Raw genomic sequence first — 24,224 nt, 5'->3', positions numbered from 1 at the left:
CGTGAGCCACAGCGCCCGGCCTACACTGCTAATTTAAAAAAGCATCTTGCAAATTATGTATATCATATATGCTTTAAAAATACCAACTACTATATATGCACATTGTGTTTATTTGTTAATGCATAAAATTGATAAAATTGGTTGGTTTTGAACTCCTGACCTCAATCAATCCACCCACCTCGGCCTCCCAGAGTGCTAGGATTACAGGTGTGAGCCACCACATCCAGCCTGTTTTTTTCCATTAAGAAACTTTTCAAGCCGGGCGCGGTGGCTCACGCCTATCATCCTAGCACTCTGGGAGGCTGAGGCGGGTGGATTGCTCGAGGTCAGGAGTTCGAAACCAGCCTGAGCAAGAGTGAGACCCCGTCTCTACTATAAATAGAAAGAAATTAATTGGCCAACTAATATATATATAAAATTAGCCGGGCATGGTGGCGCATGCCTGTAGTCCCAGCTACTCGGGAGGCTGAGGCAGGAGGATTGCTTGAGCCCAGGAGTTTGAGGTTGCTGTGAGCTAGGCTGACGCCACGGCACTCACTCTAGCCTGGTCAACAAGCGAGACTCTGTCTCAAAAAAAAAAAAAAAAAAAAGAAACTTCTCAGCATGGGTGGTTCAGTGGCAGAATTCTTGCCTGCCATGCAGGAGACCCAGGTTCGTTTCCTAGGCCATGCACCAATATTTTATTTAAAAAAAGAGAAACAGCCAAAGAGGGTGGATTGCTCAAGGTCAGGAATTCGAAACCAGCCTGAGCAAGAGCGAGACCCCGTCTCTACTATAAATAGAAAGAAAATAATTGGCCAACTAATATATATAGAGAAAAATTAGCCAAGCATGGTGGCGCATGCCCGTAGTCCCAGCTACTCGGGAGGCTGAGGCAGGAGGATTGCTTGAGCCCAGGAGTTTGAGGTTGCTTTGAGCTAGGCTGACGCCACGGCACTCACTCTAGCCTGGGCAACAAAGCGAGACTCTGTCTCAAAAAAAAAAATAAATAAAAATAAATTAAAAAAGAGAAACTTTTCATGTGTTATTTAAAAAGTAACTTGTCATAGCCCTAAGAGTAGTTTCTGGGTGCTTATTGTTATTGAGCTGAGTATTTTGTAGGTGTTGTCTTATTTCTCACAACAGCACTGTAAGATAGGTCTAATTATTCTCTTTATTTTATAGGGGAAGAAACAGGTCCAGAGGTTAACTGTCTGAAACAGCTAGGAATTGAACATGGCTTTGTCTGGACTGTCTCATGAAACACATCTTTAGAACCCTGAAGCTCAAGCAGTGTGATGGAGAACAAAGGGGCAGGAGGACAGCATGACAAATGTTCTCTGACCATTGGCCGCAGTGTTGGGAGTCCACTGAGGAGTGTCCGGGACTGTGGTGGCCCCAAGTGCATGCATTGTCTGAAGAGTCCTTGCTTCTCCCCCTTCTCAGTACCTGGTAGGATTACAGGTTTTTGTTTTTGTTTTTGTTTTTTTTGTCTTTTTTTGAGTCAAGGTCTTGCTCTGTCACCCAGGCCGGAGTGCAGTGGTGTCATCATAGCTCACTGCAGCCTCAAACTCCTGGGCTCAAGCAATCCTCCTGTGTCAGCCTCCCGAACAGCTGGGACTACAGGCACTCGCCACCATGCCCAGTATTCCACGGTGAGCAGCTGTATGCGAACCTACCCCCAAAGGCCAAGGGAGCGGAGAGGCCGAAGAAAGAGGCCAAACAAATCCAATTTCTCAGAAACATGTAATAGGGATTTACAAATAAAAGTAATGTCTCAGGCAGCTGCAGGATGGTAGATCCCCACACCTGCCCTCCAGAAAGTACCCTTTATATGGCAAGTTGTTAGGGTGAAACGTGTAGGTCGTCATGCCTCAGACTTTTGTATAAAACTTGTGACCACTGGGGAGGTTAGATAGGCATCTTTATGAGGGGTTATCTATGCTACAGGCATGAAGACCACGCTGCACAACACGTTGGTGTGCATGAGTCAAACATCTGTCATCATGGTAGCTTCACTTCTAAGATGGTGTCACCCTTGCCCTGCAACAATCTGTTTTCCTACAGGCAGGGACTCTATATCCATGTTCCCATGTCCCAGGCCCACTGGCTTAGTGATGAAATGACACCCAACTTACAGGGCTAGTAATGAGACTGCTAGGCTGTCTGGAACTCAGAATTCCTAAATTTTGCCTTTAAAAAATATCTTCCCCTCTGATTCTTTTCTTTCTTTCTTTTTTTTTTTTTTTTTTTTTTTGAGACAGAGTCTCATTGTGTTGCCCAGGCTAGAGGGAGTGCCGTCATAGCAACCTCAAACTCCTGAGCTCAAGCGATCCTTCTGCCTCAGCCTCCTGAGTAGCTGGGACTACAGCCATGCGCCACAATGCCCAGCTAATTTTTTCTATATATATTAGTTGTCCAGATAATTTTTCTATTTTTAGTAGAGATGGGGTCTTGCTCTTGCTCAGGATGGTCTCGAACTCCTTACCTTGAGCGATCTTCCTCCCATAGTGCTAGGATTACAGGTGTGAGCCACCGCGCCTGGCCTGCCACGTTTTCTATAATAAATATGTATTAAGAAAACAATCAGGCTGGGCGCGGTGGCTCACGCCTGTAATCCTAGCACTTTGGGAGGCTGAGGCGGGCGGATTGCTCAAGGTCAGGAGTTCGAAACCAGCCTGAGCGAGACCCCGTCTCTACCAAAAATAGAAATAAATTAATTGACCAACTAAAAATATATATACAAAAAAAAATTAGCCGGGCATGGTGGCGCATGCCTGTAGTCCCAGCTACTCGGGAGGCTGAGGCAGTAGGATCGCTGAGCCCCGGAGATTGAGGTTGCTGTGAGCCAGGCTGACGCCATGGCACTCACTCTAGCCTGGGCAACAAAGTGAGACTCTGTCTCAAAAAAAAGAAAAAAAAGAAAAGAAAACAATCAAGGCCAGGCGAGGTGGCTCACACCTGTAATCCTAGCACTCTGGGAGGCCAAGGCGGGCAGATCGCTCAAGGTCAGAAGTTCGAAACCATCCTGAGCAAGAGCGAGACCCCGTCTCTACTAAAAATAGAAAGAAATTATCTGGACAACTATATATATATATATATATATATATATATATATATATATATATATATATAAATTAGCCAGGCATGGTGGCACATGCCTGTAGTCCCAGCTACTGGGGAGGCTGAGGCAGAAAGATCGCTTGAGCCCAGGAGTTTGAGGTTGCTGTGAGCTAGGCCGATGCCACAGCACTCTAACCTGGGCAACAGAGCCAGACTCTTATCTCAAAAAAAAAAAAAGAAAGAAAGAAAACGTGGCAAAGAAAAGTATAACAAAGGAAGTAAAAATCACCTATAATATTGGAATGAGTAAGGGTGAGTATACATTGATCTGGGATATAAGAATGTGGTTGATGAAACCTTTTGGGGAGGCAATCTACTATATCTGTATCTATATTTAGAATGAGCACCAATTCCACATCTAGGAATTTATTCTACATAAAATTGTAAGCACAGATGTATGTGTATTGACTGTCATTACATCACTAACAATACTAAAAGATTGGAAGCAACCTATATGTCCATCAGTGGAAGACTATTAATGCATCAATAAGAACTGTGTTGGAGCAAGTAACAGGAAGTCTGACTAGCAGCAGGTGAAATAAATATGGGTTACATTTCTCACATAAGTCTGGAGGCCAGCTCTGGCTGGCATTGGTTCGGTGACAAGATAGTGTCAGAATGAACATTTCTTTTTTTTTTTTTTCAGCATATTATGGGAGTACAAACGTTAAGGTTGCATATATTGCCCATGCCCCCCCACCCCCCTCGAGTAGAATGAACATTTCTGTGTTCTTGGCATTGCCTTCGTGGTTGCAAGAAGGTACACTTGCACTGTAGATATCACATCAGTGTTCTGGGCAGAATGGGGAAAAGAATGCTATTTGTTCCCTTTGTAAGGAAAGCCAGAGCTGTCCCAGAAGCTCTTAGCGGACTTCTGCTTTTGCCTCATTAGCCAGAACCATATCATATGGGCACACCTGGCCACAAGTAAGGATGGCAAAGCAAATATTTAGCAATTCCAGCCTCTATAGTAGCAAGAGCAAAAAGATCGGGAATGGGTGTTGGATTAGCCAACCAATGATTTCTACCATAGGGACTGGTTAAATAAATTATGGTATAATGAATAATAGAACATTGTGTAGCACTAAAAATGAAGGGGACTGATGTGTATTATTAAGGAATAATCTGTAATATTTTGTAAAGTGAGAAAAGCAGGGTACAAATCTGCATAAAATAATAGTATGTCTCTTGTTTAGAAGGAGAGATCAGGATAGAAGGGAAACCAGCTTTTCACTATGTACCATCTTGTGCTATTTGAAAGTTTTAAAACAGTATGTATATTGGGATTCTACCTGAAATCCTGCACCCATTCAAGATAACTTCTAGTAACATTGGTTATAGTTCATTTCAGGCTTATTTTTATGTAAATACATGGAATTTGTGTATATATTTATATAGGAACTATAACCCAGTACATTTTCCTCTGCTCTTTGATAGATCCTCATTTGCCATCTCTAATGGGTCTCTATAATGTTGCCTTCTAATTGCTCTCTCTCTGTTTAACTTCCACCCCTCTCCAACCCCAATTCTCCAACCCATTCACTCTTCTGCCTTGGGTGGCTTGCCCTGTATACTACTGCCTTTGCCTTTGGGAAGGATTTCCTTCTCTCATTCCCACTCCCTTCCATTCCATAGCAATCTTGCTATCCCTATGCCAAGTGCACAGTTGTTCCCAGTGCTACCAAGATACTAAGCTGGACTTAAGGTTGCCAGCACTCTCTTTATCTCCCTGGATGCTCTCCCATCATTCCTACTTTCCTTTGAGCTTTAGGAAATTCCTAACCAGTAGGTAGGAGGTGAAGGGATAAGGGGTGAGTATTTTGCCAGTAGAGAGGGAAGTGCCCAGTGCCAGGGAGAGCAGCAGAGGGCCTAATAATTAGGAGAGTTCTTTGATGTCTACCATGTGCCAAGCAATGTGCTAGGCAGTTTGCATACATTATCATATATATTCCAACAATACTGGACGGTAGGTTTCTATCAGGGAACCACATGTCCTGGTTTGCCTGGAATAGTCATGGTGTTTGTTTGCCTGCTGTCCTGGCAAAATTATTAACAGCATTCTTTTTTTTTTTTCTTTTTTTTGAGACAGTGTCTCACCTTGTTGCCCAGGCTAGAGTGAGTGCCATGGCGTCAGCCTAGCTCACAGCAACCTCAAACTCCTGGGCTCAAGCAATCCTTCTGCCTCAGCCTCCTGAGTAGCTGGGACTGTGGGCATGTGCCACCATGCCTGGCTAATTTTTTCTATATATATATATATTAGTTGGCCAATTAATTTCTTTCTATTTATAGTAGAGACGGGGTCTCGCTCTTGCTCAGGCTGATTTCAAACTCCTGACCTCGAGCGATCCACCCGACTCAGCCTCCCAGAGTGCTAGGATTACAGGCATGAGCCACCGTGCCCGGCCAGCATTCTCTTTCATTCTCAAAAGGTTTGGATACAAAATTGTATAGTCATCTTAACTGTCTCCATTTTATACGTGAGGATATTGAGGCTTAGAGAGATAAGTTAATCTGCCCAAGGTCGCACAGCTGGTAAATGACAGGGCTGAGATTGAAACTCTGTATAGCTCTGCCACAGACTGAATTGTTATCTCTATAAATTCATATGTTGATGCCCTAATCTTTCAATATGTATTTGGAGACAGAACCTGTGAGGTGATAAAGGCTAAATGGGGTCATAAGAGTGGGGTCCCAATCTGTCAGGTCTGGTACCCTTATAAGAAGAGCTCTCAGTCTTTGTCACTTTAGGACACAGAGAGAAGGTGGCTGTCTGCAAGCCCAGGAAGAGAGACCTCACCAGCAACCGAATGGGCCAGCACCTTGATATTGGACCTCCCATCCTTCAGATCTGTAGAGAATAAATTTCTGTGGTTTAAAGCCACCCAGTCTGTGGTATTTTATCACTGTAGCCTGAGCAGACTAAGACAGGCTCTAATATTCATGCCCCTTCCATTCCTCATGCTGGAGGTGGACCTCCATCCTGAGCTGGTGTGAGCCAGCCACTAGTGGTGCTAGCCTAGACTTATCTACTTATCTATTGCATTTGTATTCCTTGAACTCAGGCCAAGGCTGGGTCCATTATCATCCTCCTTAAACTAAAGTAGGCAGCTTGTTGTCAATCCCCATATCAGTCTGGGTCTAGTCAGAAACCACATTGTGATTTGAACAAGGAAAGTATAAATATTATAACAAGATTGTAGTAATGAGGGATTGATTAGTGAGAAGTAAAAATAGCTTTAAAGAATATAAGAATAGCAAATATTTAATAAGAGGAGGAAGAGAAAGAAAAAAAATAACATATAAAGAACAGCCACTGTCCATTAAGGCTAAGATAGTCCAAGGAAGGGTCCTGCTCCCAAACCTGCACCCTGGTCCCCAAGCTGAGATCCAGTCTTCATCTGTGGCCCACTGAATGGCAGAGAAGTGGCTGTGGTGCTGTACTGGTGGAACTTGCTAGACATCTACCCTTCAGTCTGGAAAACTTCCCTCTAGGATGCTGGAGAAAAGCTGTTCACAGAGAGGCATGTTACTGGAGGCACTCCATATAAAACCACCCAACAGGTTTAGGGTCTGGGGGGAGCTGGGTGCTGCTGTCCCTGTACACAGCAGAAGCCTGGTGGTGGGAAAGCCATCCTCAGAAGCTGGGCTTGGGGCCACCACACACGGTGCAAGAGCCTGGTGGGGAGCCAGAAAAGAAAACCTTTCCTTCCTCCATGCCTCTCCAGAGCCTCGCTGACAAAGCTTAACATCCTGCCAGTAGGCAAAGGGGAAATATATATGTAAAGGGTCTAGATCCATTTTCAGAGCTGGCAAAAAGGATGAATTGGAGCTGAGAGACAACAAAGCAATAACCGGGACACTCCCTCTAAAAGGAGACTCTAGTTTTCCTCAGCCAGCAGATCCTGAAACTAGAGGAGAGAGGGGGACAAAAAAAAAATGCAGCTTGAAATTAAGGGGAGGTGTATCTAGGGTGAGGCTTAGAAATATGAGGACTTTTTTTGTTTGTTTGTTGAGACAGAGTCTCACTCTGTTGCCCCAGCTAGAGTGCCGTGGCATCAACCTAGCTCACAGCAACCTCAAACTCCTGGGCTCAAGCAATCCTCCTGCCTCAGCCTCCCGAGTAGCTGGGACTACAGGCATGCGCCACCATGCCTGGCTAACTTTTTCCATATACTTTTAGTTGGCCAATTAATTCCTTTCTATTTTTTAGTAGAGACGGGGTCTCGCTCTTGCTCAGGCTGGTTTAGAACTCCTGACCTTGAGCGATCCTCCCGCCTCAGCCTCCCAGAGTGCTAGGATGATAGGCGTGAGCCACTGCGCCAGGCCAGAAATATGAGTTTAAAAAAAAAAAAAAATTGAGAGCACAGTGCAAGGGGAGGCCACCTGTGCTGCTGCCCTGAAATATAAGGTTTTAACACGCTCTCTAAACAGTTCTGTAGATCTTTGAAATTACTGTTTTAGAGTGAGTCTTCTGGTGGCAGGGCCCTGGCAGGGAATACCCAAAGACATAATCTCCCAGGTGCTTTACGTGTGTGTGTCTGTCGGTCTGTCTGAAGTTCCAGGTCTTGGCATGCCTGGTTCTCTGCTAAGTGCCCCAGAGCAACCCTGTATCCATCTGTTTCCACTCATGGCTGGGGGCTCAAGGTCTTTTTCACTTTGTTTCTGCATCTCTGTGTGCAGGTCCCCCAGTCTGACGGCTCTGCCCTCCCAGGCCGCGACCGCTGTAGTCTTCCTTGTCTCGTACCCGCAGAGCCCCGCGCCTCTGCCCGCCTCCCCCGCCTTCCTTCATCAGACGAATGCATGCATGCTCTTCCCCCTTAACGCGGAAGATTCCCTCCCACCCGAGCCCCTTCCCTTTGAGAACCGCCCCCTAGTGCGGGTCAGGGGCGCTTTCCCGCCGCCATCCCGCGGCTCCGTCAGCACCGCACCGGCGTCGCCTGCTTCCCGCGCGGCCTGCGAGGCGACGTCGCCGCCGCCGCCGCCGCCGCGTCCCGGGTGCCCCGCGCGGCGCTGGCGCCCGGCCGCCGTCCAGTAAATGTGGACCGAGTGGGTAAACCACTGCGGTTGTCCCCTTAGGGCAGGGCACGTCGGTCCCGCTCACTGCGCTGCCCTTGCCTGGCGTCCCCTAACGCAAGCCCGACGCGCACTAGGCGCCCCGCAAAAGGCCACGGGTGGGCGCGGGCCGGCGCAGCGCGCGCGTCCCCTCCCCGGTCCGGCGCGGCGGGGCGCGGGGGCCTCGGGCCGGAAGGAGCGGCGCGGCCGCGGGCGTGATCGGACCCGCGCCGCCAGGAGGGGCGGGGCCTCGGCGCCCACTCCCGGAAGCGCCGCCCCGCCCGCGCTCCCGGCCGCGAGAGGCGTTGCTGCCGCCGTCACCTCCGCCGCCGCCGCGGACATGCCGGTAAGTGGCCGTGCCGCTCCCGCCCGCGCCAGCTGTGGCTCCTGGGGGGATCAGGCCGCGGCCCGAGCTGCCATTGTCCCTTTGCTTACTCCTCCCCAGCCAAGCCCCCAGCTTTTGCGACCTTCCAGAAAATCGAATCCGAAGGGAGTTTAATCTAGGAGCCAGGCTTTGCTGCCCCAGAGACCTGCAAGGCCCCCAGGGATTACAGACCCAAACCTTCCCTGCGTACGTGGGGAAACTGAGACCCAGGGAGCGGGCAGAGTTGCTCAGGATGATCAGGGAGTTGGTGGCTGGCGAGCTGGAACTGGGATGCCTAGTCCCTGCGCCTTCCACCTGGATAGCCTGCGCGCGCGGAGCTAGCCTGCAAGAGGGCGGCGAGGTGGCTCTGGGCAAGTGGGTGGACCGGCTGTTGCCGCCTGGACAGGGCAGGTTTTCAGAGGTTCGTGTTTTTCTTCATTTCTCCTGCCTGCTCTGGCCTATGTTTCAGGCGAGCGCTGGGCGACGTTGGTTGGAGAGGGTCAGTTTCTCAACCTGAACCCATTAGCCCGAGAGGTTCAGCAGCCCCCCAAAGACACCAATTGTTCCGTGGCAGAGTTTGGGGAGTAGGTCTTAATCTTGCTTTTGCAGCTCGCTCAGTCTTATGGCATATAAATTGTTGCTCATGGCCTCATTTTTGAGATGAAGAATTAAGGCCTTTGGCCGATAAAAACGAAAGGGAAAGTCCAATAGTTTATTCAGGGTTGTGTTGGGAAGTTGGGTGGAGCCAGAATGAAGCCCCTTATCTTCAAGCTCCCAGCCTCTTTTCTCTGACCACATGAGAAGTACCTGGCAAAAGCAGTCATACCAGCTTGGGAAGAAGCTCTGATCCCAATTGCATCCTGGCTGGGGTCATGTGTTGTTTAGCATTTTCCTCCAGGGTGCCTAGTTCCTGGCTCTGGGCCAAGTGAGTACCCCGAAGTAATTCACAGAAGCCCTGTGTCTTAGCAGCTTATCTCTGGGGAGCCTGAGGCCTCCTGGGCAGAGCCATAAACATCTCAGGTGACATTCCCCTTGGGTCCTGCCAGGTGCCATGAGACAGATCCTCAGACAATACAAACTATGGACAAGAAACCTGATAGAATCAGCTCTACCAGTTTAGCAAGTCCACCTGTGGCAATGTTAGAGGACAGCATTAATCGCCCTGGGACTGGGAGCGTGGAGGCCATCAGGTATTTTGTCGGGGCTGACAGTGAGCGAAAGGCCAGCTTGCGGATTGCTCTGTGTCCACTTGTGGGGATTTTGACAAAAGACCCTCCTGAGCAGATGCTCAGAATGAGAAGGGCACTTGGCACCATATCCCGAGATGAACAGCCACAGGAAGGAGGGTATTCGTCAGGGAACTGCCTCAAAACTGGAAGGAGAGAAGTGTGTTACCTGAGAGGTTTCTCATGCACATGCTTAGGAGCACAGGGCTTGGAATCCCAGAAACCTCCGTGAAAATCTGTGTCCCTGTTTGCCAGCTGGGTGACCTCAGGCAAGTTGCTTTACCTCTCTGCCTTGATTTCCTCACCTGTAAAGTGAGAATAAAATATGCCAGTAAGATACGTAGCACAACCACTGACATACATAGTCCCCAAGAAATGGTAACTCTCGTGTAGACCTAGGACAGGTAGGATAGAACAATAGCCAGCCAGGCTGCCATCCCATTTTAACAAGGACCTCTGTGGTTAAGAGTTCAGGTTTTGGAGACTGCGTCCAATACTGACTTTGCAACTCACTATCTGTGTCACCCTGATTCAGTGACCTAACCTCTAAACCTCAGTATCCTCAGCTCTCAAGAAAGGATAATGAATGATAGTACCTACCTCATGGGATTGTTGTGAAGATTAAACAAGATAATGCACGTAAAGTGTTTAGAACAATGCCTGGCACATATTAATAGTAGGCACTCAATTATTAGTAAACGCCCAATCATTAGAGTGTTTAAGGACTGAATGTCCTGGATATTTGAAAAAGAATTCTTTCTTTGGGAGGGAACTGGAAAGAGTGACCCCCCTCAATCCTCACTCTTCTAGTTCTGAGATTCTATTAAAGACTTGTACAGCTTACTGACTTTTAAAATCTACTTTAAAGGACCCATTTTATAAGTCCTTAATAAAAGACCCTTGAGGCCCTGGGACTGCCCCAAATCATGCATCTAATGGTAGAGTTGGTCTTGAGATTCTCCTGTAAAAAATGGATTATTCTGTCCATTAAGCACATTTTTCATCACCCTCAAATTTGCCACTCAGAGGTGGAGGAGGAGAGCTCCGAATTGTAATGTTTGCCGCCCAGAAGCTGCTTTCTGGCTTATGACCTTTGTACTTTGGGGGATGAAAGACCTACTATTCCCTGTAGTCAGCAGCAGAGAGCTTCAGACATCTCTTGACTTTAGGTCTTCGGGCAGCAAAAAAAAATTGTGCTCCTTAACAAGGTGTTCCCACTCTCAGAACTCCCGAGAAGAGTCAGGGTGATGGCGGTGTGGGGTTGGCCATGCACTCTGCAGTTCCAGAACCAGCAAGATTTCCTGGGAGCAAAGAAAGCCTGGGTTCACATCTCATCCTCAGTACTTAGCACGTGACTGTGGTCAGCCTAGTGAACCCTTGGGAACTTCACTTTCCTCTTGATAAGATGAATAGCTCCCTTTCCAGGCTGAGTGAGGACTGAAATAATGAGAATTTGACAGATAGTAAGCATTCAGTGGATTTAGTTCTCATATTGGTCTTCCAACATGAGAACTTGCAAATCCTTCAAAGCTTTGGTTCAGTATACAGGTTCAAACCGTTGATGAGTCTTGATTGTCTGCGGGTTCTCCTGGACTCGGTAGACTTTTCCTTAAAGGGCCAGATAGTAAATAACAAACCACAGCGTCTCTGTTACAGCTACTCAACTCTGCTGTTCTAGTGCAGAAGTAAACAAATGAGCCTGGCTGTGTTCCTGCAAAATTTTATTTGTAAAACCAGTTCACAGGCAGGCTGTAGTTTGCCGATCTGCACTCTCTTAGAGCATTATCTCAAACAGTAATGTGGGCAGGAATGACCCGGGTGTCTTGTTAAGGTGAGGGTTCCAGTTCAGGAAGGTCTAGGGTGGGACCTGAGATTCTGCATATCACCTAATCCTCACCTCCACTTTACGTTTGAAGAGGCTGGGGCTTGGAAACAGGCTCCCGATGACTGATGCCAACCAGATCCTGCCCAGTCTCTGTGCTCTGTTGGCCTGAGGGGGTCTGCATGGTGGCACAGCGCATGTGTGGGTCACTCTGCAGGGCTTGGCTCATGGTCCCCCACCGTCTGTTTCAGAAGCACGAGTTCTCCGTGGACATGACCTGTGAAGGCTGTGCTGAAGCTGTCTCTCGGGTCCTTAACAAGCTGGGAGGTGAGCAAGTGGCCCTCAGTTGGCGGGCGGGCAGGGGGGAGAGGGGGACAGGACAGATGCACTTATATCATGCATGCGGACATAGCCGGACAGGCTTTAGTCTAAGCCGATGATAACAGTAAAATAAAATGTATTGAGTACTTCGCATGTGCCAAATACTGTTCCTAATGGATTATGTGGATCACATCACCTAATCCTCACCACAACCATTTCAAGTAGCTTCTTTGATTATCTCCATTTTAAACAGGAAGGAACTGATGTTCAGAGAGGTTAAGTAACTTGGCTGGGATCACATAGCCAATAAATGGCAGAGCTGGGATTTGGGCAAGTTAACTGGTACTGCCTGGGCTAGCTCTGGAGCCCTGGCAGTGCTAGTTAATATGTCTGTGATCCCCAGTGTGATAACTCTTGCCCTATGGCACATTCGAGTGTCATTTTCTGTTAAAAGATTTTTTTTAATGGTAACAATTTTTTAAAGAGTTAATTTTGAATCAGTCATGTGCAGAATTCTTAAAGTACCTCTTTTAGACATACTTAGAAAATCAGTATTCTCATCTAGCCCCCTCATTTCACAGCTGGGAAACTGAGGCCCAGAGAGGGCTGGGATCTGACCCTGGGGCTGAACGAGGTAATGACTGAGTTGTGATCAGAGTTCTGGTGGTATCCGGGCTCAGTCAGTCTTCTAAAATTTTCTTTTTTAAAACCCTAGATAATAACAATACACAGTTTTCAAATGGCTTCCACATGAGTGTGAGCTCATTAGCCGTCCTCTGAGCTGTACTTTCCATCTGTGGAAAGGGGATGTTGATGCCAGTGCCGGGGAGGGGAAGTGACTGGCCCAGAGACCCACAGCACATCAGTGGCTGGCCTCTGGCCCTCTGCGCTGGGATCTTCATCTGAAAGCATCTGAAACCGTGGAAGAACCTGGCTGCCGGCTTGCCACGTGGCTGCAGGCTCTTCTCCCTCGGGCCTGGGTTTCCCTGGCTGGGCTGTAGTATGGGAATGTCAGTGTGTATGAGCTTTTGCTGTGGATGCTTTAAAAATGAAACTCTGAGGCTGGGCACGGTGGCTCACGCCCGTAATCAATCCTAGCACTCTGGGAGGTGGAAAATAGAAAAATTAGCCTGGCACCGTGTTGCACACCTGTAGTCCCAGCTACTCAGGAGGCTGAGGCAGGAGGATCACTTGAGCCCAGGAGTTTGAGGTTGCAGTGAGCTATGATGATGCCACAGCACTCTAGCCTGGGCAATAGAGCAAGACTCTGTCCCCTTCCCCCCCCAAAAAAGAAACTCTGCCCAGGAGCCCCTCATACACAAAGCAGCGAGTTCTAGATGAAGTAGGGGCAGGCCTACTTATTGACAGCTCAAAGACACCTGCCTGGGAACCTGGGCATCAGGGACTACAGTTTGAAATCCACTGGGTTTGACAATCTCAGAGTTTCTTCCAGCTCTATGATGTTATCAAAATGTTTATTCCAAGGTGGAGGGAGACTCTTCTGAACCAAAAAACAAAAATCCAGAGTGTAGCAAGGACATGTTGCACTCCTCCCCCCATCCATTATGTACAGATTCAGAGATGATGGCTAAACCCTCTGCCATACGATTTTTTTATTGATGCTGGAGGATCTGCCTTTGAGCTCCAGCAGGTTTCTCCCCATCTTTCACTACTATCCCTAATTGGGTGGCCCCTTGAGAAGGGTCTGGAGGGTTTTCTGAGTTGCTTAGGGCCCTAGAAGAACAGTGCCTGGGCTGAGGCATCACAGACCAGTGGTATCCTTGAGCTGGAAAGACCACAGGGGCTGGCCAACCCTGACTCCTTGGTATGCAGATAGGGAAGCTGAGGCCTGTGATGCGCAGGACCTACCTGTTGTCACCCAGGAAGTCACTGGTCAGGCTACTCCAGAACCTGTCAAGGGCTTTCCCTCTGCATCTTTTTTTTTTTTTTTTTTTTAGATGGGGTCTTACTCTGTTGCCCTGGCTAGAGCGATCATAGCTCACTGCAACCTCCTGTGCTTAAGAGATCCCCTTGGCCGGGCGTGGTGGCTCGCACCTGTAATCCTAGCACTTGGGGAGGCCTAGGCAGGAGGATTGCTCGAGGTCAGGAGTTCGAAACCAGCCTGACCAATAGTGAGACCCCCATCTCTACTACAAATAGAAAGAAATTAATTGGCCAACTAATATATATAGAAAAAATTAGCTGGGCATGGTGGCGCATGTCACTTGTACCAGCTACTCGGGAGGCTGAGGCAGGAGGATTGCTTGAGCCCAGGAGTTTGAGGTTGCTGTGAGCTAGGCTGACACCATGGCACTCACTCTAGCCTGGGCAACAAAGTGAGACTCTGTCTCAAAAAAAAGAGATCCTCTTGCCCTCAGACTGTCAAGTAGCTTGGGACTACAGGCATGTGCCACACCATACCACGCCTGGCTAATTGTTTTAAAAAAAATTTTATGTAGAGATGGGGTCTTACTGGCTTGCCCAGGTCGGTCTCGAACTAGGCTCAAGCAATCTTCCCACCTCGACTTCCCAAAATGCAGAGATTACAAGTGTGCGTCACAGCACCCAGCCCCTCTGCATCCTTTTCTCGTAAAAAGACTCTTTCTAGGTCCTTCCAGTGTGCTGTTGGGGGGCTTCACATTGGCACAGCCATTTAGGAGGGCAATTTTGCAGTATCTATTAACATTCAAAATGTGCCACATATCTGTTGCCCCACAATTTCTGTTCTATGAATTCAAGGTATGGAAATATTTTCACAACTTTTCTAATATATGTTCAAGTATGTTTACCATATAGTATTATGTGACAGTAGTGAAAAAATTGAAAGCATCCTTAGTGTCCCTCAGTAGGAAATTGAGTAAATAAGTAGATGGTACATCCACATTGTGGAAGACTACGTAGCTTTTCAAAAATGAATGAAGGCCGGGCGCTGTGGCTCACGCCTGTAATCCTAGCTCTTGGGAGGCCGAGGCGGGCGGATTGCTCAAGGTCAGGAGTTCAAAACCAGCCTGAGCAAGAGCGAGACCCCGTCTCTACTATAAACAGAAAGAAATTAATTGGCCAACTGATATATATATATAAAAAATTAGCCGGGCATAGTGGCGCATGCCTGTAGTCCCAGCTACTCGGGAGGCTGAGACAGCAGGATTGCTTGAGCCCAGGAGTTTGAGGTTGCTGTGAGCTAGGCTGAAGCCACGGCACTCACTCTAGCCTGGACAACAAAGTGAGACTCTGTCTCAAAAAAAAAAAAAAAAAAAATGAATGAAGTAAGTCTGTATATGCTAAGATGGGAAGATAGCCTAGACATTGAAAAGTGAAATATTAGCAAGACCTGTTTATATACAATGGTGCCATTTGGCAGAATTATTTTTCATCTCTCTATCTGAGAGGAAGACCGTAGATAGATGCCATAGTGTTCACATTGATCTCTAGAGTGGGATCAGTCGGAGGCCTGATACTTTCTACTTTTATTCAGAAATGTTTACTTTTTAAAAAAAAAAAAAATGGTGTGTCCATATAACTTTTGCAATTAAAAAAAAAAACTTAAAAGAAGTCCTAGTATAGAGCAGAGATTAGAAAACTATAGCCCATGGGCCAAATCCAGCCCACAGCCTATTTTTGTATGGCTGAGAATGGGTTTTATGTTTTTAAAGGGTTGTCAAAAAATACAGAAGGATATGCAACACATCCATATGTGGCTCACAATGGCTAAAACATTTACTCTCGGCCCCTTTACAGAAAAATGTGGTCCTTGGTTTAGAGGAAAGGGAGGGGAAGAGTGGTTGTGAGCAGTAATTTAGGAGCCTGAACTCTTTCTTACTGTAACTGGGAGGGTCTCTGCTTCCTCTCCCCACACCCCATTTCCTCTTCCTGCAGGAGTTAAGTATGACGTTGATCTCCCCAATAAGAAGGTTTCCATTGAATCCGAGCACAGCATGGACACTCTGCTGGCGACCCTGAGGAAAACAGGAAAGACCGTTTCCTACCTCGGCCCCGAGTAGCAAGGGCCTGGGCCCCCTGGCCAGCAGGATGGACCAAAGGGGCCAGGTAGGTGAGGCCCCAGCACTTGTTGAACAAACCTGCTGCTCGTATCTCTCATCACAGGTAATACCTTGGCCTTTGGGAGCTTGAGTGGAGCAGGAGAGTGTCCTGGGTTCTTTTAAGTCCACTGTCTGCCTTCTTTGGAGTGGTCACAAGCATTTCAACTATTGCAAATCACAAGTCCAAAGAATCCCTACAGCCTTTGAGTAGACAGTACATTGTGTAATGTCTCTCAGAGTCCCTTTTAGGACTTGGGGGTACATTTCATGGTTAGTAGGTTTTAAGGTTAGACCCTGAGCAGTGCTCCTTTGATTTTTTTTTTTTTTTAAGAGATCAAGTCTCACTATGTCACCAAGGCTGGAGGGCAGTAGCTGTTCACAGGCATGTTCATCGTGTGCTACAGGCTTGAACTCCTAGGCTCAAGCGATCCTCTTGCCTCAGCTTCCCGAGTAGCTGGGACTATTGGTGTGTGCCACTGCACATGGCTCTGGTTTTGATAAATTGACTGTCCCATCAGATTTGGTACCTGTATCTTGGGCATGCTCCTGTGCTCTAACCAAGTGAGTTAATTCAGACCTTGCCCCTCTCTCTACTTGAAACTGCTGTCACCTTCCTAAGCATGCCCTCTGCCCAGACTGGTAACAAAAGCAAAAGAGCATCTGAGCTAGATATTCCCTTCAATTGTGTAATCCAGGGAGGCAGAGAGTGGCATTGTGCCAACGCTCTTCACTCTGGAACCAGGGTAGACCTTACTCATTGATCCAGCCTCAGTCTCCTCATGGCGTTCCTGGCTGTCACTGCCCACGTAGCGCATTTGACTTGTGAGTTACAGTGATCGCCACATCCCTGATGTGGTTCAGTGCCCTCACTGCGATTGAGAAAAGTGAGGCCTGGAGAGGGAAAGTGACTTGACCAAAAGCCCCACACAGGTGAGTGGCAGAGACAGGAAGAAAGTCAGGTATCCTGATTTGGAGTTCTGTTACTGATGGCATTGTCCCTATAAACGGGTCCACGGAGAACTCCCCAGGTAGAGGCAAGCTACAACCATTGAGCGGTTCGTAACAGCCCCCTGCGAGTATAGCCTCCTTCTTAAAGGAATATCTTTGGGACCTGAGCCACGGCAGTGTTCTGTGTATACGGTGACAACACATGCAAGTCATGAGATGTCAGATGCATCCGGTTTCCATCTGTGGATGCAACCCACAGTCAGGAATAAGCCCAGGAAGAATAAGGAGGGTTCTGGGATTCCAGTTCCAGCTCTGCCCTCACTTCACCCTGTGACTTGTGGGCACTTTTTACAATCCTGAGATTTGGTCCTCCTCTCTGTACAATGGGGCTAAACCCTCCACCCTATATTCCTGCCTTATGGGGGAAGGAAAGTAGTACAATCCTTTTAAATATGAGAATCGTCCCTTAAGGGAGCAAAACATGAGTGGTTTCCACCCCGATGTGGAACAGTGTTCCTCGCGTGGCTCCTCCATCGTGAGGGTTCTGCAGGGAGGGTTAGTGGGCGGGCGCTGGACCCCTCTTTCGCTCCCAGAGGGCCCTGTTTCATATTGTTTCATATTCAGTCTCCATATAAGATTGTATTAAAGTGCCCTGCGACAAGAATCAATGAAGGGAGGGAAAAGTTCCTGAGCTGGGTGCGGTCACCTTGGATTGGAAACTTTTGGCCTGGGCATATGAATTTTTTTTAACTAAAAAGTAGGACCTGCTGGTTGTAAACCATGGGTAGTTTAATGTGTATGTTTCTCATAGAAAATACATGTGTTTTCTAGTGTTTTTTAAATTGAGGGTGATGTTCATATGACATACAATTAACGGCTTTAAAGTGGACGATGCAGTGGCTTTACTGCATCACAGTGTCATGTGACCACCACCCCTCTCTAGCTTCAAAACCTTTCCATCATCTCAGAAAAACTCCCCATCCCCACTAAGCCATCACTCCCCACTGCCCCTCTCTGCATCCATCCTGGCAGCCACTAGTCCGCTTCCTGCCACTCTGGATCTGCCTGTTCTGGACATTTCACGTAAAAGGGATTATATAAGACCCTTTTGTGCCTGGCTTCTTTGACTCAGCGTGTTTACAAGATTCATTCAAGTGGTAGCATGTGTCTGTACGCTATTCTTTTCTGTGGCTGAATAATTATCACGGTAGTTTTTATTTATTTTAGCCTTTTCATTATAGGAAGTTTTCCAAACTTATGTGAGCAGAGTTATAAAATGAATCCTCAAGTACCCAGATCCAAGAATTACTAGATCAGTCTCATCATTGCTTCATTTATGCCACACTCCCCCGCCAGATTATTTTGAAGCAAATCTTAGACATCATATAATCTTATCTGTACGTATTTCGGTAATTGTGTGTAGCAGGGAAAGGCTCCCCGAGATTCAGGTGGCCGTAGTCGGTAAGAATCACCCAACAAGCACGCTTTACCCTACACACTCAGGCAGCCTCTGTCTTTAAAGTCTGGTTTAAGAGGCTCCCCAGTGACCAGGTTTGGGAAGTACAGAGATAAAGTGTTTATTGGTGGCCGGGCGTGGTGGCTCACGCCTGTAATCCTAGCACTCTGGGAGGCTGAGGCGGGGGGGGGGGGGGGGGGGGATCGCTCGAGGTCAGGAGTTTGAAACCAGCCTGAGCAAGAGCGAGACCCCGTCTCTACTATAAATAGAAAGAAATTAAATGGCCAACTAATATATAGAGAAAAAATTAGCCGGGCATGGTGGCGCATGCCTGTAGTCCCAGCTACTCGGGAGGCTGAGGCAACAGGATTGCTTGAGCCCAGGAGTTTGAGGTTGCTGTGACCTAGGCTGATGCCACGGCACTCACTCTAGCCTGGGCAAAAAAGTGAGACTCTGTCTCAAAATAAATAAATAAATAAATAAATAATAAGTGTTTATTGGTTATCAGGTCACCTTGATTGTCTGGCTCTTAGCAGATTTGTTTGCTCGTGATTTTGTCCATTGCCTTCCCAGCATAAACTAAACAGGACAGGGAGTACTGTTGGCTGGGTACCCCACCAGCCCTGGGAGTTCCCGGAAGAGGGCTTCGGCAGTGACTGGCTTAGCAAGGTTAATAGGTTCCGGCCAACCCGAGTGTAACACACTTGGTGGGAATGGTGTGCAGGGCTGGACACTGGGATATTCTAGTCCTGCTCCTGCACCCTGGGTTTCCACCTCCTCCCCAGCCACTGACTGCTTCGTACTGCAACCTTTGCTGCTTTGCAGTGTCACCATGTCCGCGGCAGATGGCGCCTTTGTTCCACCTGACTTTTCATCTCTCCTAGGATGGTGATCCTTCTGGCTTCCAGACAGACCTGGGACTTGGCAGTCCTGCTCAGCGATGACGTTTCTGCAAAGACCCTCACTTACCCCGCTCCTTCCTAGCTTCCCTGCAATAAAATCAAGCTGCTTTTGTTGGAGGTGTTGCCTCATGTGGTCTTGATGTCGCCTGCTTAGACTCCCCATTTTTAAAAATGTCCATCAGGTGAATTGCATTTAAGCTACATCAGATGCTGAGGCAGTTAGAATAGTGGAAAGAGGCTGTGGAGACAGACTGCCTGGGATAGAGAGCAAGCTCCAGGATGTCCCAGCTGGGCCATGCACCTCTCAGGGTCCACAGGCATAAAATGTGATAATAGCATCTATGCAAATGGTGGTTGTAGGGATTAAATGAGGTAGTACATGTGAACCAGGTAGAGTAGTGCTCGCCAGTTAGAAATCACTCAGGAAATACTTTCTACTCACTTATTTTTGTCAAAGATCTGTAGAAATGGCAATTAGAATTCCAATCAGGCCAAGAATTAGTGCCTCATGGAATTGACTCAATTATGTCGATACAAAGGGAATGTTTTCATTTATTTGTGTTGCTTAAATTTTTTAAATGTTTTTCTTTAAACCAGCAGTTTTTAAACTTTTTTTTTTTTTTTGAGACAGGGTCTCACTTTGTTGCCCAGGCTAGAGTGAGTGCCGTGGCGTCAGCCTAGCTCACAGCAACCTCAAACTCCTGGGCTCAAGCGATCCTCCTGCCTCAGCCTCCCGAGTAGCTGGGACTACAGGCATGTGGCACCATGCCCGGCTAATTTTTTCTATATATATTAATTGGCCAATTAATTTCTTTCTATTTATAGTAGAGACGGGGGTCTCACTCTTGCTCAGGCTGGTTTCGAACTCCTGACCTCGAGCAATCCGCCCGCCTCGGCCTCCCAGAGTGCTAGGATTACAGGCGTGAGCCACCGCGCTCGGCCAGTTTTTAAATTTTTTAATTTTATGTACTTTTAAAAATTATTGAAAATATCTCAAACATTCAGTTATGTGGATTATACTGTATTAGAAATTAGAATGAGAATTTTAAAAACACAGGAATATCCAAGCACACATCCCTTTTGCCATCTGGACTGGATGAGGTCACCTGGACTCTGGACCATGCTAGGAGAAAGAGGAAAAGACATCTTACAAAAGTTGTCTTTACCTCATGTACCTTCTGAAAAGGTCTTGAGGATCACATGGTGAAACGACTACTTTAACCATTTATTGGACACATACTGGGGCCCCAACACTGCTGGACCCCGGGAGAAGACCTGGCTCTGCACTGGCCCAGCCATGACTTTGGACCAGTCACTAATCTCTCCCAGGGGCAGTTTCCTTATCTGCACAATATGTAATGCCTGCAACTCAAGGGACTTAACTAGGCGGAAGTAAGACTTTATCTCAACTCTAAGCTGGTGTGCTAGCATAGTGTTAGTCCTGTTATGAGAGTCCTAAACAAGTCCAAGGCCTTTTCTGCCTTTATGGTCCCTTGGGGGCCCAAGGACTCCTCTGCAGCCCTCGAGGTATGTGGATTTCTTAGCCACCAGGTGGCAGTGTCCTTTGGACTTGCTCATCCTCGCAGAAGTTTTGACAGTTTCTGTGGGCTCTGGGAGGACGAACGTGATTTTTTCCATTCCCAGTTTCCCCAGGAGTCCTGGTTCAGGCTGGCTGGCCCACGGGAAACGCCCAGGGGTTGAGACACTGGTGCCTCTTAGAGCGGGTGGTCCTACGAGGAGCTCTTTTCCTTTGACTCTGTACCACGTTTCCGGCTGAGGCACTTGGCTCTGTTCTTGGAGGCCCCAGAGAGCTTGGAGAAGCTCCCCTGCCTGCCCGCCACCAGCCCTGTCGGCAGTCCACGGAGCAAGTGAGATCACTGTGGGGTGAGGGTGGGCAGCAGATGTGTCCACATGTGGCTCAGGGTTTCCTCCAGCACCTGGCCCCAGCCCACCTGCCCAGGCCCTCCCTCTTCCCACTGCAGCCAGCCTGCTCCCCAGGTGTCCTCCTGTTCCTGTTGGTAAATGGAATGGTATCTGCCTTGGGCCGCCCCTCTCTCCACGTACAAATTCCTTCCCTTCCCTTACGCACCATATCCTCCATGAAACCTCCCCGCAACTGGAAGGAATTTATTTCTCCTCTTCACCCTCAAAGCATCTATCTTGCAAGCTTCTGTGTTGTGGCAAAGCTTTCCGTCCACGTATCTTTCCCGTCCTCAAGAATCAGACCAAGTGTCCGTTCCCTCGGCACATGGAACAAGCACTTGGGCGATATTGATGGGTGAGTCGGGCCTACCATTTTGGGGGTGCTTATTAAGGGTCATGTCCTTCCATCTGTCTCATTCCATCCCAACCTAGTCTCCTAAAGGTATGGACGAGGACAGCCAGACCCTCACACACGGTAGGTGCTCAGTAGGTGTTGATTGAGTTAATCTCACAGAAGAGGAGATTGTCTTGTCGGTCTGGTCTAATCCATTTAGCAGGTTTATATTTCTGTCAAAGATCCCTGGTTGTGAGTACAGCAGTCTGAAGCCAGCCCAGGAGCTGTCCATTGTTTCTGTGTTTGGGGGGGCAAAGCTCCCACTCGCTTGGCCTTCATTGACCTATCTGTCCACCCAGCAGCCAGACCTTGGCTTGTACACTACTAACCTCACAACTAGAGAGGAACTACTTTTCACTTTTTTTTTTTTTTTTTTTTTGAGACAGGGTCATGCTCTGTTGCCTGTGCCGGACTGCAGTGGCATCATCGTAGCTCACAGCAACCTCGAACCCCTGGGCTCAAGCAATCCTCCTGCCTCAGTCTCCTGAGTAGCTGGGACTACAGGCGCACGCCACCACACCCAGCTAATTTTTCTATTTTTAGTAGAGATGGGGTCTTGCTATGTTGAGCAGGCTGGTCTCAAACTCTTGTCTTAGGCGATCCTCCTGCCTCAGCCTCCCAAAGTGCTAGAATTATAGGTGCAAGCCACTGTACCCAGCCAATTTGATGAGTTTTTTTGTTTTAATTTGTGTGTGTGTGTGTGTGTGTGTGTGTGTGTGTGTGTGTGTGTGTGTGTTCCTACCCAGTTTCAAGCCCGGGCCCTTTCACACGTGAGGTAAACATCATAACCTGTTTTGACTTTTGAGTTTTATTTTTTAATAGACTTTTTGAGGTAGAATTTTATTCCATAAACTACATATGTAAAGTGTGTAATTTTTAATCTACATATCTTACACACATACTTGTGAAACCATCATCACAATCAAGATAATGACCATAATAATCATCTCAAAATGTTTTCTCAGGCCCCTTGGCAATGCCTCCCATCCTCTCCCCATTCCCAAGTAACCACTGATCTGTTTTTTGTCACTAGCAATTAGTTTGCATTTTCTAAGAGTTTTATATAAATGCAATCACAGTGTGCACTCATTTTGGCTTTTTTCTTTCATAATTATTTTGATATTTACACATATCGTTGTAAGTATCAACAGTTCATTTCTTTTTAAGTATTTGAGTAGTAAGTATTCTATTGTATAGACACACCACAGGGTGTGATTCATTCCTCTGCTGATGGACACTTGAGTTGTTCCCAGTTCTGTAAGCTGCTCTGGTGCTAGCGAGGTTCCCCACAGGTCCCACAGGGTACAAGAGACAGTCTCGGTGGGCTGGACTCTTCCAACCCAACACCCCTGCATCCAAATCAAGACTGCTCGGCTCTTCATTTTATCTACTGGGCTTCCTCCTACAGCCCAGCAGTATTATGTCCTGTTGTGGACCTCAGCAGATCTGGATTCAAATTCCTCCCCCACCACTTAATAACTGTGTGGCCTTAGTAAAGTTACTGATTCTTTTTTTTTTTTTTTCTAAGACAGAGTCTCACTCTTGTCCACGCTAGAGTGCCATGGCATCAGCCTAGCTCACAGCAACCTCAAAACTCCTGGGCTCAAGCGATCCTTCTGCCTCAGCTTCCCGAGTAGCTGGGACTACAGGCATGTGCCACTATGCCCAGCTAATTTTTTCTATATAGTTTTAGTTGGCCAATTAATATCTTTCTATTTTTAGTAGAGACGGGGGTCTCACTCTTGCTCAGGCTGGTTTCAAACTCCTGACCTTGAGCAATCCTCAGGCTTCGGTCTCCCAGAGTGCTAGGATTACAGGTGTGAGCCACCGCTGCCCAGCCCAAGTTACTGATTCTTTTCTGGAACTGTTTCCTTATCTAGAAAGTGAAGATTATAATAGTACCTGCCATGACTATTATGAGAATTAAACAAGATCATCATGTACCTGATTCTTTTTTTTTTTTTTTTTATATAGACCTTGGAGAATGAAGTACCTGATTCTTGATAATGGCTTTCCATAAATAAAGTGTTGTGTTTTACCCAAAAGTTTTGCAGTGATATCACTTGAAGATTGAAAAACTTCAGATCTAGATCCCTTCAACCCTGGCAGACTCTGAGAAGTAAAAATTGAGCCTCAGGGATTGTGCCATGTGGGAGATGAACAGTTGTTCAGGAAACCACCCTCCTCTCTCCATGGCGTTCTCCTTTAATTAGTGAAGTCTCTTAAAAAGCCCAAGTCTGTAATTTCTTGGGAGTGTCCATCAGAGCTGCTTTTAGATTTCCGTGTCTTTAGGGTCTGTGGCCACTTAGTTTAAGTGGACAAGTCTTCTAATCTGCTTCCCAAGAGAGGGCAAGTCTCTATGTCCCAGGGCAAATCTCATGACTAGAGACCAGAGCCTTGAAATAAAATCTCAAAGCCTCTGGAAATAAGGGTGCCACCTCTTATTGCTCTGTTTCTCATGGGCTCTTAGGATCTTAATCCTTTTAGAACAATACTCCCAGAAGCAGGCTGTATCCTGGATCAGAACACAGGCTGTGCAGGTAGACAGTTTACCAGCTGTGTGAACTTGGGCAAGTGGCTTCACTGTCCAGGATCTCAGTTTTCTCACCTGTGAAGTGGGGATAATAATACCTTCTTAGAGTGAAGTGAGATGATGCCTGCACGTGGAAGGAGC

At 47.3% G+C, this 24,224-nt stretch overlaps 1 protein-coding gene across 6 annotated transcripts in view; it reads left to right on the top strand.

Moving 5' to 3' along the window:
- Positions 1-24,224, top strand: part of ATOX1 (antioxidant 1 copper chaperone) — a 126,119-nt gene that overhangs the window by 98,262 nt on the left and 3,633 nt on the right. The window contains exons 2-5 of one of the 6 annotated variants that reach the window (XM_075996241.1): positions 8,480-8,500; positions 11,818-11,893; positions 15,764-15,934; positions 19,216-19,350. In XM_075996241.1, the coding sequence (XP_075852356.1) occupies positions 8,495-8,500; positions 11,818-11,893; positions 15,764-15,888 (207 nt within the window). In that variant the 5' untranslated portion in view covers positions 8,480-8,494 and the 3' untranslated portion in view covers positions 15,889-15,934; positions 19,216-19,350. Of the gene's footprint in view, positions 1-8,350; positions 8,501-11,817; positions 11,894-15,763; positions 15,992-19,215; positions 19,351-24,224 lie in introns of those variants that run through there. The other 5 variants (XR_012913994.1, XR_012913993.1, XM_075996239.1 and 2 more) reach the window with 5 other exon arrangements.

The sequence above is a fragment of the Microcebus murinus genome, chromosome 21 (genome assembly GCF_040939455.1).
Source record: "Microcebus murinus isolate Inina chromosome 21, M.murinus_Inina_mat1.0, whole genome shotgun sequence".
NCBI lineage: Eukaryota > Metazoa > Chordata > Mammalia > Primates > Cheirogaleidae > Microcebus > Microcebus murinus.
The sequence above is the reverse complement of the archived record's forward strand: the minus strand, read 5'-3'. Positions and strand labels throughout refer to the sequence as shown.